The sequence below is a fragment of the Cebus imitator genome, unplaced genomic scaffold (assembly GCF_001604975.1).
Source record: "Cebus imitator isolate Cc_AM_T3 unplaced genomic scaffold, Cebus_imitator-1.0 Scaffold235, whole genome shotgun sequence".
In the NCBI taxonomy this organism is placed as follows: domain Eukaryota; kingdom Metazoa; phylum Chordata; class Mammalia; order Primates; family Cebidae; genus Cebus; species Cebus imitator.
The window spans coordinates 2,922,395-2,936,996 of NW_016107550.1; the positions used below are offsets into that span (position 1 = coordinate 2,922,395).

General features: G+C 53.1%; 1 protein-coding gene across 1 annotated transcript in view; it reads left to right on the forward strand.

Moving 5' to 3' along the window:
- Positions 1–2,812: 2,812 nt before the first annotated feature.
- PRKCG (protein kinase C gamma) overlaps positions 2,813–14,602 on the forward strand; it is a 24,801-nt gene continuing 13,011 nt past the window's right edge. The window contains exons 1-9 of the mRNA XM_017497918.1: positions 2,813–3,313; positions 3,801–3,832; positions 4,792–4,874; positions 10,587–10,698; positions 10,837–10,968; positions 12,389–12,545; positions 13,245–13,379; positions 13,745–13,832; positions 14,119–14,148. Coding sequence (XP_017353407.1) covers positions 3,144–3,313; positions 3,801–3,832; positions 4,792–4,874; positions 10,587–10,698; positions 10,837–10,968; positions 12,389–12,545; positions 13,245–13,379; positions 13,745–13,832; positions 14,119–14,148 — 939 coding nt within the window. The 5' untranslated portion in view covers positions 2,813–3,143. The remainder of the gene's footprint in view (positions 3,314–3,800; positions 3,833–4,791; positions 4,875–10,586; positions 10,699–10,836; positions 10,969–12,388; positions 12,546–13,244; positions 13,380–13,744; positions 13,833–14,118; positions 14,149–14,602) is intronic.

Sequence of the window (14,602 nt, forward strand, 5' to 3'; positions counted from 1 at the left end):
GAGACGGAGTTTCGCTCTTGTTACCCAGGCTGGAGTGCAATGGCGCGATCTCGGCTCACCGCAATCTCCACTTCCTGGGTTCAGGCAATTCTCCTGCCTCAGCCTCCTGAGTAGCTGCGATTACAGGCACGCGCCACCATGCCCAGCTAATTTTTTGTATTTTTAGTAGAGACGGGGTTTCCCCATGTTGACCAGGACGGTCTCGATCTCTTGACCTTGTGATCCACCTGCCTCGGCCTCCCAAAGTGCTGGGATTACAGGCTTGAGCCACCGCGCCCGGCAAAACAAAAAAAAGTTTTAAAGAAAAATCTAGGATCACACAACCCCCTTTCTGCATCTACATCCGCAAAAACAATTGGGTAGAGATACCGCAAGGCAAGGAGGGGTTTCCCTGGAAGGGGAGAGAGAAGGGCCAGCTGGGGCACACACACCCGTTGAGTGAGGAAAGGCCTCCTTTCCATTTCTGCAGCGACCGCTCTTGAGCGTCAACCCACCCCATCGCTGTCTTCTCAAAGGACGCCTCGCCCACACTCCTCTCTCCCATCCCATGCCTGAATCCCTTCTGGAAGGCACTCGAGAGAACAGCTATAGAACTCTGGGGTGATACGGTGGTTAACTCGGGAAAGAACCCAAGGACACTGGACTAGAAGTGGTGGGATTCCCAGGTAGGTTTTCGCGGCCTTCCCCGACCCCTATCCTTCGCCCTAGGTCACCTGGAAGTGGCTGGAAGGCCAGTGGACTCCACATTTGGGGAGAGAGTGGTTACAAGAGGACTCGGATTCCCCCACTTTCCCTTCGGCTTTGGGAATCCCCGGAAACCCGCCCAGGACCCCTAAAAAGTCCCAGAGAAGGTGTGCTGGGCGTCCAGAGTCCCCCCAGGCGCAGCCGCAGCGTCCCGCCCAGCCTCGCGGGGCACGCCGGGAGACGGAGTTCTCGGCCGCGTCCAGGGAACGGCTGGTCCTCAGGCTCGGACTACAAGTCCCAGAACGCACTGCGCCCCGCAGCCCGGGGCGGGCCGTGGTTGCCCCTGGCAACAGAGCGGCTCTCCCGGGAGCGGGGACTGGAAAGTGTTCTCGAGCTGGGGAGGCTCAGAGCCCGACAAGAGAAAGGCGGGGACGCAGGGAGAGGGACCAAGGGGTGGGGAGGCCGGAAGAGACGGACCGCGCCGGCCCTCGGAGAGAACCCCCGTTCCTGAGAGGGGGCGCACAAAGAGGACGCCGGAGCCCGCGAGACCTAGAGAGAGGGTGACAGGGATTGAATTACAGAGACACTCAGAGGGAGGGAGAGACCTCAGAGATAGAGAGATTCACAGGGCCAGAGAGACACGTAGAATGGGTCAGAGAAGGGGGACAGAGGACAGAGGCACAGAAAAGAGAGGAGGGAGACAGAGAGACTGAATCACAGAGACACAGAGGGAAGTCTCTATCTAGAGACCCTCGACAGAGAGTCACAGAGCCAGAGCCAGAGACTCAGAGAGCCAGAGAAACAGAGAGATTCAGAGACCTGTAGAGAGATTCATAGATCCTGAATCATAAACAGAGATTCACAGAGCCAAAGAGACAAACGGAGAGATTCAGAGAGCCAGAGACACAGAGAGATTTGGACAGTCAGAGAGACACAGAGATTCACAGAGCCAGAGACACAGATAGAATGAATCACAGACACAGAGGGATGGGGAGACCCCCAGAGACAGAAAGAGATTCAAAGAGCCACAGAGACAAATAGAGATTGGGTCAGAGAGAAAGGGAGAGACAGAGATAGACAGAGAAGAGAGGAGGGAGAAAGACTCCCCCACCCCTACCCGGTGACAGAGAGAGAGATTGACAGAGCCAGAGAAGGACAAGCACAGAGAAACAGATGGAACCAGAGAGATACAGGAAGAGACAAACAAAAACAGAGACAGAGTTGCAGAGCCAGAGAAAGGGAGAGAGACACAGACAAAACATTTATAAGGACAGGCGTGGAGGTGAGGAGAGAGAGGGAGAGACAGGGCCAAGCACCTAGAGAGCCACCCCCAGAGAGGGAGACAGAGACAGACTCCCAAAGAGATCAAGAGGAAGATGGAGGGAGAGACAGAGATTCACAGAGCCAGAGAGACAAAGACAGGGAAAGGGACAGACTCAGGGAGACAGGGGCGGAAGGATTTATCAGACATAGAGGGAGAGACAGCGGCAGACTGATTCACCGTGAGACAGACCAAGACCCCAAGAAGGGCCGAGACACCAAGACCCAGAGATGGCGACAGATACAGATGGAGACACACAGCAGAGGAAATAGAGAAAGAGTAAGAAATAGAAACAGCATTTCTCTGAGACAGGGAAAAGAAAACATCCTCCGAGAGGCAGAAACAGAGACACATGGAGAAAGCTCGATCTGGGAATAGAGGGAGAGGAGGAACAGAGGTCACAAGAAAGACACTCCCAGGCAGAGACAGCCATACAAAGAATGAAGAGGCCGGGGGAGAAATAAAGACTCGGGTAGCATCAGAGAAAGTGAGGCCCCAGCAGCTTCTCTGTCCACCGCTGGATTCCTAGCCCTGGGCATAAAGTTTGTTGATGGAATGAGAGGGGCAGGGTCAGACACAGGGACCCCAGGGCGCCCACAGGACGCACGAGGCACCCTAGTGAGGGAGGAACACAGGGCAGGATGACAGATTGCAGGGTGTGGGGGAGCCAGGCTAAGAGGATGCCCCTCCCTCCAGCCAACCCTCGGAGTGGGTGTGTGCACGTGTGGGGGGCGGGGAGGGAGGACATTTGTCCCGAGTCTCCAGGAGGGGAGCGCCTTTAAGCCGAAACCCCGCCCTCTCGGTCGTCCTGGCAACGCCTCCCCCCACCCGGGGCTCCCACATTTCAGCAGGTGCCGGAGCTGGAGCTCCCACCGCCGCCGCCCGTGCCTCCGGCTCCCGGCGCCCCTGCCTTCGGCTCTCCCCCCCACACTCGCCCGCTCCCCCTGGCGGAGCCGGCGCGCCCGAGGGTGCCGCTCCCTGCCCGGCGCGCTCCGCACCTGGAGGTGCCTCGCCCCTCTCCTGCCACCTCGGAATTTCCCTGTGGCTCCTTTGATCTTTCGAGTCTCGGGCTCCTCTCCCTTCCACCTGTTTCCCCCAAGAAAGGCAGGATCCTGGTCCCTGCTACGTGTCTGGGGCCATGGCTGGTCTGGGCCCCGGCGGAGGCGATTCAGAGGGGGGACCCCGGCCCCTGTTTTGTAGAAAGGGGGCTCTGAGGCAGAAGGTGGTCCACGAAGTCAAGAGCCACAAGTTCACCGCTCGCTTCTTCAAGCAGCCCACCTTCTGCAGCCACTGCACCGACTTCATCTGGTGAGGGGAGGGGGCTGGGGGGCCTGGGGGAGGAGGAGACTAGGGGTGCGGACTCCTGTCACCAGACCCCTGTGGGAGGAGGAAGGAGGGGGCTGTAGCCCGGACTCCCGGGTTCTAGGATGGGAGCCTGGACTCCTGGGTTTGAGGGAGGAGGAGGAGGCTAGTTCCTGGAGTCCTGGGTCTGGGGGAGGAGGAAGCTGGAGGACCGAGGTCCTGGAGTCTTGGGTCTGAAGGAAGAAGGATCTAGGGGGCTGGGAGGCTGGATTCCTGGGTCTGAAGAAGGAAGAAACTGGGGGCTGAACTCCGGTCTGAGGGAAGAAGGGCGGGGGGCCAACATTTCTGGGTTCTAGAAAGAGGAGGCGGCTGGGGCTTGGCCACCTGGGCCCTGCGGGAGGAGGGTCGGAGAGCGCAGGCCCCCTGTGGCTCGCAGAGTTTGGGGGTCCAGGTACCCCTTTCTGCACTGACCTAGGATCCCTGGCTCTTTCAGGGGTATCGGAAAGCAGGGCCTGCAATGTCAAGGTAAGAGCTGGGGCCCGGGGCTCCTGGGACCCTCGAGCGGGTGGAGGCTGGGGCCACACAGCTGAGGCTGCTCGACACACGTGTTTTCTGGTCCCCAGAGAGGCGCGGGGGAGCCCGGGGCGGGGGGTGTGGCAGAGACACAGCCTGTGGTGGGGAGGGAGCTCTCATGGTGGGGCCACCGCGGAGGTGGTGCTGGGGGCCCCTCCCTCGGCCGGCTCCAGGTGGGGACAGATATTTGGAGAATCTGTTGCCATGGGAACAGGGAGATTTGGAAAAGGGGAGCTGAAGGGGGGAAGGGGGAGGGGGCTGGAGATGCAAAGTCAGAGTCCCCCCCACCCCAGGCTGCTGTTGCCATGACAACACCAGCCGTCCTAGGCAGGGGCAGGCCGGGTGGGGTCACCAATGGGCGAGTGGGGGCCGGGCGGGGCCGTCAGTTCTGGGGGGCGGGAGAGGGGGGCGAGTCCTTGAGCACCAGCTGCTACTGCTGAGAACAGAGTGAGTCAGGGTGGGGGGCGGGCCGGCAGCAGCGCCCCCAGACTCACTTCTGCCCAAGTTGCTGCTTCCTGGGCTGCGTCTGAAGATATTTCGGTTTTCGCTCTTTGAATCTGTCTGCCTCTCTCGCTTTCTGATCTCCGCCGGTGGGCCTGCGTCTGTTTGTCAGTGGGATCTATTTTCTTTCTCTCTGTCTTTCTCCATCTCCCTTCCCTTGGCTCTGGTCTCTTTGTCTCTCTGTGAGTCTCTGCGTCTCTGTTTCTGACTCAAAGCCCACCTCTTGGGTTTCTGTCTGCTGCTTTTCTCTCTCTGGCCTCCGATTTTCTCTCTGTTGGACTCTCTGTGTTGAGATTTCTGGTTTTCTCTGTGTCCGAGTTCGGCTCTTACTTTCCAGTTTTCTGTCTGCTGGGGTATCCCTCTGGATGGATCCGTGCCTCCGTCTGTGTCTCTATGATTTTCACCTTTAGTCTGCAGCTTTGTGGTTCATCGGCGATGCCACGAATTTGTGACCTTCGAGTGTCCAGGCGCTGGGAAGGGCCCCCAGACGGACGTGAGTGCCCGGACACCTGGTTCTCCTCCTCGGGCCGCGCCCCCGCCCTCACCCCCTCGGCGTCCGTCCCAATTTCTCTTGCTATTTTTATGGCTGGGAGGGGAGGGGGGCTGGAGAGATAGGGGGAGCTATCTGGCCCAGATTCCTTGCCCTTGGCCTGGAAAGGGGGAATGCGAGGGGGACTGACAGGCTGGGGACCCAGGTGGGGGACAGAGAGGAGACGGGGGTGAGGAGACGGAAGATGGGCGCTGCAGGGGGTGGGCTGTGATCCGGGCTGATGGGATTTAAAACCTGAGAACTGAGGGGCACAAAGAGAGAAATATCAATGCAGGTGCTGAGATCCCAAGGTAAGACAGAGGGAATCTCAGGAAGAGGAACAGAGACACAGAAAAAGACAGAGACCCAGGAGAGACTGAAGCTGAGGCAGAGAGAGAGATGGAGCAGAGAAAGAACCAGGGAGAAAGAGGGGAATTTGGAGGCACCCAAAGACGGACAGAGAAACTCCAAGAGACGGAGACACAGACCCCTGGAGAGAGAGATTAAATAGAAAATGGTGGATACAGGCCAGAGCTTAGGAAACACAGAGAGGAGACCCAGAGAGGTCCCACAGTACACATGCACATGCGTGTGCGGACACACAGATGCACGTGTAATCACAGATGTGCAGCACGCAGACATACGGCCTCTCCCCACCCCATCTCTCTCCATCAGAGGCTCACAGGAACAGTCAACCCTGAGTGCCCATCCCTGTTCCCTTTTCCGCTTTATCTCCGAGCCTCAGTTTCCTCCTCTATAAAATGGGGCTGATACTCTAGCATTAACCAACAGAACTGTCTACAGTGACGGAAACATTCTGTACATGGCTGCACTGTCTAGTAAGCAGCCACCAGCTCCGTGTCACTAGTGAGCATTTGAAACAGGGCGACTGTGATCGAGGAACAGATATTCCATTTCATGTCATTTGAATTGTCTTACATATAAACAGCCACATGTAGGTAGTGGCTACCAAATGGGACAGCACACATCTAGACACTTCCCAGCTTGTTTTGAAATCAGGTGGGTTGAGAGTTTCGCCCAGGGTTTGACGCAAGATTGGAGACAGTTTTATGATGTACAGATGGACAGAGAGGCAGAGAGAGAGAAAGAGAGAGAGAGAGACAAAGAGAGGAAGAGACAGAAAGAGAGAGAGAGAGATCCACAAAAGTCCATCAGGTGTTTTACCAGCTTATCAGCTGAAAATAGCAGAAGTGTATATAGAAGATGTGACTTCATAGAACATATATTGAGCACTGCTGTCTACCAGCACGTGTATGTGATTGATCACCTGCCTCATCCACTCACCTCCGCCACCAGCACCAGATTAAGTCTGATGTATTCAGTGCTCAAACACTCACTAAATTTTTTTCTTGTTGTTTCTCCCCTGTAATCCCAGCTACTGGGGAAGCTGAGGCAGGAGAACTGCTTGAACCCGGGTGGCAGAGATTGCAGTGAGCTGAGATCGTGCCACTGCACTCCAGCCTGGGTGACAAAGCGAAACTTTGCCTTGGAAAAAAGAAAAATATTTTTTTGTATTTGTTTTTGAGACAGAGTCTTGCTCTGTTGCCAGGCTGGAGTGCAGTGGCGCAATCTCGGCTCACTGCATCCACCACCTCCCAGGTTCAAGTGAACCTCAGCCTCCTGAGTACCTGGGATTGCAGGTGTGCACCACCACGCCCAGCTAATTTTTGTGTTTTTAGTAGAGACAGGGTTTCATCATGTTGGCCAGGATGGTCTTGAACTCCTGACCTTGTGATCCACCTGCCTCGGCCTATTTTTGTTTTTGTTTTAGATGGAGTCTCGCTCTGTCACCGAGGCTAGAGTGCAGTGGCACGATCTCAGCTGACTGCAACCTCCACTTCCCAGGTTCAAGCAATTCTCATACCTCAGCCTCCTGAGTAGCTGGGAATACAGACGTGTGCCACCACACCCAGCTAATTTTTGTATTTTGATTAGAGACAGGGTTTCACCACGTTGGCCAAACTGGTCTTGAACTCCTACCTCAGATAATCCACCCACCTCAGTCACCCAAAGTGCTGGGATTGCAGACATGAGCCACCGCACCTGGCTGATATTTTGGGTTTTTTGAGACAGGATCCCACTCTGTCACCCAGACTGGAGTACAGTGATGAGATCATAGCTCACTGCAGCCTTGAATTCTCTAGGCTCAAGTGATCCTTCTGCCTCAGCCTCCCAAGTAGCTTGGACTACAGGCACAAGCCACAACACCTAGCTAATTTTTTTTAAATCAGAAATCTTGAGCCAAATTTTTTTTTTTTTTTTTTTTTTTGAGAGGAAGTCTTGCTCTTGTCCCCCAGGCTGGAGTGCAGTGGCACAATCTCAACTCACTGTAACCTCTACCTCCCAGGTTCAAGCGGTTCTCCTGCCTCAGCCTCCCGAGTAGCTGGAATTACAGGTGCCTGCTACCATGCCTGCCTAATTTTTGTATTTCTAGTACAGATGGGGTTTCACCATGTTGGCCAGGTTGGTCTCCAACTCCTGACCTCAGGTGATCTGCCTTCCTCAGCTTCCCAAAGTGCTGGGATTACAGGTATGAGTCACTGTGCCTGGCTACACTTAGCTAATTAAAACAAAATTTGTTTAATAGAGATGGAGTCTCGCTATGTTGCCCAGGCTGGTTTCCAACTCCTGGTCTCACTCGATCCTCCTGCCTCAGCCTCCCAAAATGATGGGATTACAAGCCTCAAGTATTTTGTATACAGCATAGGATTGGGTCCACACAACAGCTTATGTGGTAAAGTTAGGTATTTTTGCTGTCTTTATCTGGTTTGAATTTCAGCTTCACCACTTTTTGGTTCTGTGACCCTTCCTGAGTTAATTTACCTCTCTGCACTCTTTCAATTCTTTGTCTATACAGTGGAAATGATAATTATTCTCACTATGGATTGTTTTGAAGATTTAGTGAGTCAGACATTTGGGATGGTTTCTGACAAATAGCAAGAGCCAAAATATTATTTTTTATTATTGTGAAAATTATTACCAGTGAGGAATCAGGTGAATAGTGAAGAGGAGATCTTTCCTCTACATCACTAGGGTTTTTTTTTGTTTTTTGTTATTGAGACAAGGTCTCACTCTGTTGCCCATGCTGGAGTGCAGTGGCACAATCTCGGCTCATTGCAACCTCTGCTGCTGGGTTCAAGTGATTCTCCTGCCTCAGCCTCTCGAGTAGCTGGTATTACAGGCACATGCTACCATGCCTGGATAATTTTTGTATTTTTAGTAGAGATGGGGTTTCAGCATCTTGGTCAGGCTGGTCTTAGAACTCCTGACTTCATGATCCACCCACCTCTGCCTCTCAAAGTGCTGGGATTACAGGCATGAGCCACTGTGCCCAGCCTGATCTTAAAAGTAGCATGCGTTAAGAGCTTAAGATGTGCTAAGGGTTTGGCAAGTATGATTTCATTTGGTCTTCAGAGACAGCACATGCCCCCATTTTTCAGAGGCAAAACTTGAGGCTTTGAAAAGGGGGCAAGCATGGTGAGGCCACCTGGCTGGGTAGGGGGTAGAGGCAAGATTTGAACTGTGATCTATCTAACCAGAGCCTCCGTGCTGTCTCCGTTTTAACAGTGATGTTCACTTTTTTGTCGTTTGTTTGTTTTTGTTTTTGAGACAGAGTCTCACTCTGTTGCTAGACTGGAGTGCAGTGGTGTGATCTTGGCTCACTGCAACCTCCAATTCCCTGGTTCAAGCGATTCTCCTGCCTCAGCCTCCTGAGTGGCTGGGACTACAGGCACATGTCATCATGCCCAGATACTTTTTTTTTCTATTTTTAGTAGAGATGGGGTTTCACCATGTTGGCCAGGATGGTCTGTAACCCCTGACCTTGTGATCCACCTGCCTCGGCCTCCTAAAGTGCTGGGGTTACAGGCATGAGACACCACACCCAGCCACAACGTTCACTTTTGAGAATCAGAATAGCAGCCTCTGTCTGTGTATGCTTGTGTGCCAGGCCCCCTGTGGAGAGCCTTCACACACAGCATTTTATTTAGTGTGGCAGGAACCCTTTGAGTTAGGGTCAGTGGAAGACCTTTAGAGGCCTAGTGCATTGAAAGTGATCCTTTCAATGGGTTACACCAACACCCTCCCCTACCCAAATATATATTCAAACTAGAAACCCCACTAAAATAAATGAAAATCCAAGAATGGCCTAAATTTTCACCCTGCGACAATTCTTTTAATGGATTCTTAGAATCCAGTTATTTAACAAGCAGACATTGTCCTGGGAGTAGGGGGTGGTAGGGGAGAAGGAGAAGCTTCACTAATGCCCTGCATTCATACTTACTGGACCTTGGAAATTTAGCATTGTTTCAAGATACAGATGATTTATTTCCACTTGGCAGAGGAGGAGGCCGAAGCTCAAAACTGGGAATGAACTCGCCCCAAATCACACAGCTGAGAAGTGGCCTAGCTCTTACTTCAATTCAGGGCTTATGTAGGCACCGCAATAAAATCCCTAATAATAACCACAGTAAGAGTCATAGTATTGGGAGCATCTAACATGGTGGGCACAGCTATGTTTTGTACACCAATTATTATTTTTTATTTTTGTATATCATTATTTCATTTAGGCCTCCTGGGTTCCTATGATAACTGAGGGGTCATATTCTCCATTCCACCTGGAGTTGTGAGAAGGCATACCACATGGACACTGACAGAAGCTGCCAGTGAACAAGCTGGGGTTCCGGATGGCCCACAAGTCCTCAATAACTTCTGAGAGCTGGGGCGATGAGGGCTATGGGATGTTGGAAGCTCCTGCCTCCATTTGTACCCGAAGCCCCTCTGCCTCCACCAACTGTTTTTTTGTTTTGTGTTGTTTTTCTGAGACAGAGTCTTGCTCTGTCGTCCAGGGTGGAGTGCAGTGGTGAGATCTCGGCCCACTGTAACCTTGGCCTCCTGGGTTCAAGCGATTCTCATGCCTCAGCCTTCTGGGTAGCTGGGATTACAGGCGTGTGCCAACACATCTGGCTAATTTTTGTATTTTTACTTTGTATGTATGTATGTATGTATTTATTTTTAAGACAGGATTTCACCATGTTGGTCAGGCTGGTCTTGAACTCCCAACCTCAGGTGATCCGCCTGCCTTGGCCTCCAAAGTGCTCGGATTACAAGCGTGAGCCACCACACCTGGCAATTTTTGTATTTTTAGTAGAGACGGGGTTTTGCTCAGCTTGTCCCAAACTCCTGAGCTCAAGGCAATCCACCTGCCTCTGCCTCCCAAAGTGCTGGAATTACAGGTGTGAGCCACCACGCCCGGCTGGGACCACCTTATTTCAAATTTCAATCCTCCAATTTCTGGTGATTCCATCCCTGCCTCAGTTTTCTCCAGAGCACCCATTACCATATGTCAAACTATATGTTTTATTTATTTACCATGTTTACATTCTGTCTCCCTCCACTAGGAAGTAAACTCCATGTGACAAAGAGGGTTTTTTTTTTTATTGTTGTTGTTTTTTCATTTGTTTAATGCTTTGGTCCTCACACCAAGAGCAGTCCCTGGCACACAGCAGGTGCTCAATAAATATTGGTATGTAGAGTGAAAGAGATGGAGCATCAGGCCAACTGAGAGAGCAAGGAAGAGGAAAAGATAAAAGGGCCCCTCCCTTGGGGTTTTAGGACCCTCCCAACGCCCCCTAAGCCAGTCTTCTCTGCCCCCAGGATCCCCGGAACAAGCACAAGTTCCGCCTGCACAGCTACAGCAGCCCCACCTTCTGCGACCACTGTGGCTCCCTCCTGTACGGGCTTGTGCACCAGGGCATGAAATGCTCCTGTGAGTGAACTTGACTTTGTCAGGGCCCCTTCGAAAGCGCCTGGTCTGGGTTCCAGGAAATGCCCGGGGTGGGGTGAGGGGGATGGAGTCTTGGCTTGGGGACACGCCTGAGGTGCTACCCGCAGCTTTCTCCAACAGGCTGCGAGATGAACGTGCACCGGCGCTGTGTGCGTAGCGTGCCCTCCCTGTGTGGTGTGGACCACACCGAGCGCCGCGGGCGCCTGCAGCTGGAGATACGGGCTCCCACTGCGGATGAGATCCACATTACGGGTGAGGCCACGCCCCCTCACCTGACCCCGCCCCTTTCCCACGCGTGAGGCGGGGCCAAGTGAATGCACCTGTGCTGGCCCAGCCCCACCCCAAAAACAAGGGCCACGCCTCTCTCAATGGTCACGTCCACACTGCTGACCCCACCCCAAAGGCCGAGCACACTCCGCCACGCCCCTTTTGGCTCGAAGCCGCGCCTCCAGCCCCGCCTCTTGCAACTTTCAGCCCGTTAATAGCTTTCTTATTTATTTATTTATTTATTTAAAGACGGGGTTTCAACATGTTGGTCAGGCTGGTCTTGAACCCCCGACCTCAGATGATCCACCCGCCTTGGCCTCCAAAGTGCTTGGATTACAGGCGTGAGCCACCACGCCCGGCCCTTTATTTATTTACTTATAGAGACGGAATCTTGCTCTGTCACCAGGCTGGAGTGCAATGGTGCCATCTCGGTTCACTGCAGCCTTCACCTCCCAGGTTCAAGTGATTCTCCTGCCTCAGCCTCCTGAGTGGCTGGGACTACAGGCTACTATGCCACCATGCCCAGCTAATTTTTGTATTTTTAATAGAGACAGGATTTCACCATGTTAACCAGGATGGTCTCAATCTCTTGACCTCGTGATCAAGAGATCAAGACTTGGCCTCCGAAAGTACTGGGATCACAGGTGTGAGCCACTACGCCCAGCCCTTTGTTTTACTTTTTTGAGACGGAGTCTTGCTCTGTCATCCAGGCTGGAGTGCAGTGGTGTGATCTTGGCTCACTGCAACCTCCACTTCCCAGGTTCAAGGGATTCTTCTGCCTCAGGCTCCCGGGTAGGTGGGGTTACAGGCGCCTACCATCACATCCGGGTTATTTTTTTTTTTTTTTTTTTTTTTTTTTTTTTTTTGATAGAGTCTCTCCCTGTCACCCAGGCTGGAGTGTAATGGCACAATCTCGGCTCACTGCAACCTCCACCTCCTGGGTTCAAGCGATTCTCCTGCCTCAGCCTTCTGAGGAGCTGGGATTATAGGCCCATGCCACTGTGCCTACCTAATTTTTATACTTTTAGTAGAGATGGGGTTTCACCATGTTGGCCAGGCTGGTCTCGAACTCCTGACCTCAGGTGATCCCCACCAGGCAATGGCTTTCTAGATATAAGGATCTTGAGAAGGGAGAGTACCTGGTTCTGAGGGAGGCTACGGTTTGGTACTGGTAATATGGCCAGGGTCCAAACTCTGGTTCCTAATGGAGCAAGGGCTCTGGGTCTGATTTCAGGGTCACTGGTTGGGGAAAGGGCTCTGTGCCCTGTCTTCTGGGTGCTGGAGAGGTAAGAAGTCATGAGGAACAAGACTGAGAGCTTGGGACTCTTGATTGCTGACTGGCGGAGGGCTGGGAGCCCCTCCCTGGATCTCTAACCCTCATACTCTTCCTCACTTCCCCCTTTAGTTGGTGAGGCCCGTAACCTTATTCCCATGGACCCCAATGGTCTCTCTGATCCCTATGTGAAACTGAAGCTCATCCCAGATCCTCGGAACCTGACGAAACAGAAGACCCGAACGGTGAAAGCCACGCTAAACCCTGTGTGGAACGAGACCTTTGTGTTGTGAGTCTGGGGTACGGGGAAGGCAATGATAGCTGACAGAGAATGATCTGAGGGTCCTAGTGGCCCCCAGAGAGCAGCTGATGGGAGGGGTTAGGATAGAGGGAATCCAGAAAAGGGCAGAAGAAGATGGTGGAAAAAAGGAATAGAGTGATTGAGGGAGTGGATGGAGATGCAGAAACAGGCAGACCACTGTATAATTAATCTTCATTGAAGCCCCCCAACCTTAGAGTTAGACAGAGATGAGAGAGAGAAGAGGGAGTCTCAGAAGAGGCAGAAACCCAAAGAGAGACACAGATGGAGAGGGAGGGGAGAAGATGTGGGATGGCAGGGGAACAGGCCAGTTGACAGAAACACAGAGTGACAGAGACCCAGAGAAGAGAGAAGGGACTCAGAAAGAGAGAGACTCAGAAAGACAGAGACTAAGAAAGAGAAAGAGAGAAATCTCAAGAGACAAGAGATAGGGATGGGAAGGGACTGCGAATGCAGGAGGAAGGGAGGAAGAGCTCTCTAGGTTTACTTCAGGCCCCAAAGCCCTAGCTGGAGAGAGAGCCCTGCTAGAAAGGTTACAGGTTGGAGACAGACAAAGCAGGAGAGGAACCCCAGCTCACTGGATTTGCCCACACCTCCAGCATAAAGGACAGGGAACCGAGGGGAGCCATGAGCTCAGCCATGCACCCCATGCACCCCACTTTCCTGCAGCAACCTGAAGCCAGGGGATGTGGAGCGCCGGCTCAGCGTGGAGGTGTGGGACTGGGACCGGACCTCCCGCAATGACTTCATGGGTGCCATGTCCTTTGGTGTCTCAGAGCTGCTCAAGGCGCCGGTGGATGGCTGGTGAGGAGCAGGGCTGGGTCCTGGGGATGGAGCGCAATATTACCATCTCCATCTATGTGTGGTCTCTCTCCTCCGGGCCACTGTCCTTCCCTCTGCCTCCCAGCATGCACACGCACACGCGCGCGCGCGCGCACACACACACACACGCACACGCACACACACACACACACCTCTCTCTCTCCATCTCTCTCGCTCCTCTTCCTCTCCCCTCCCTTTCTCCCTCTCCCTCTCTTTTTATCTCACTCTTTCTCTCTTCCATCTCTGTGTCCGTCTCTCTGTGTATCTTTCCTCGCTTCCAATGTCTCTGCCTCTCCCATGGGTGCCCCGTCCTCCCTGTCCCCCTCTGGTCTCCGTCTGTATGTCAGGTACAAGTTACTGAACCAGGAGGAGGGCGAATATTACAATGTGCCAGTGGCCGATGCTGACAACTGCAGCCTCCTCCAGAAGTTTGAGGTACCCAGACCCCAGCTTCCTCAGGGGAGCCCAGCCCAGCCTCCCTCAGTTCAGAGCTGGCCTTTCCCTCCAACCCTGAGTGCCTGCTGATCCTGGGACTACAGTTCCCAGAAGACCCTAGGACTTCCTCCTCTGCTCTTCTAGGGAACTCGAGCCCCAGGGTCTGATGGGAATTATAGTTCCTATCCATTGCCATGGCTTAAGGGTGTTAGGGGCCACCAGCCCCTGCTCTAGGGCAATCCCCTACCTCTCTTGGGACCCTGACTCTCCCTTTCTTTTCTCCCAGGCTTGTAACTACCCGCTGGAATTGTATGAGGTGAGTAGAACCAAGGCGTTGAATGGAGGCAGTTTCTGCCTGTCCCTGTCTCTGATTTCTTATCCCTCCTCTGACTTCTGTCTTTAATTCCACACACACAAAAGTTGAGCACACATTTGCGCAAGGCCTGTCTTGTGCTTGCTGAATAATCCGGGATCCAGAGGTGAATCTGACCCTCAAGCAACTCCCCAAGGTAGGAACACAGTCACAGATACTTAAAATACAGGAAGATGTGCTAAATTAGAGGTAGCCCAGGGCACTGAAGAGGCCTAGAGGAGGCGCTAACCCAGCCTGGGGGAGGGTGGTCAGGGAGGACTTCCCTGAGGAGGTGACGCCAGAATTGATTCTTGAGTTTTAAAAAAATCTATCAAGCATGACTTTAATCTCTCCATTCTCCATTCATTCATTCACTCATCGAATACCGTTTTTTTTTGTTTTGTTTTTTTTTTTTTTT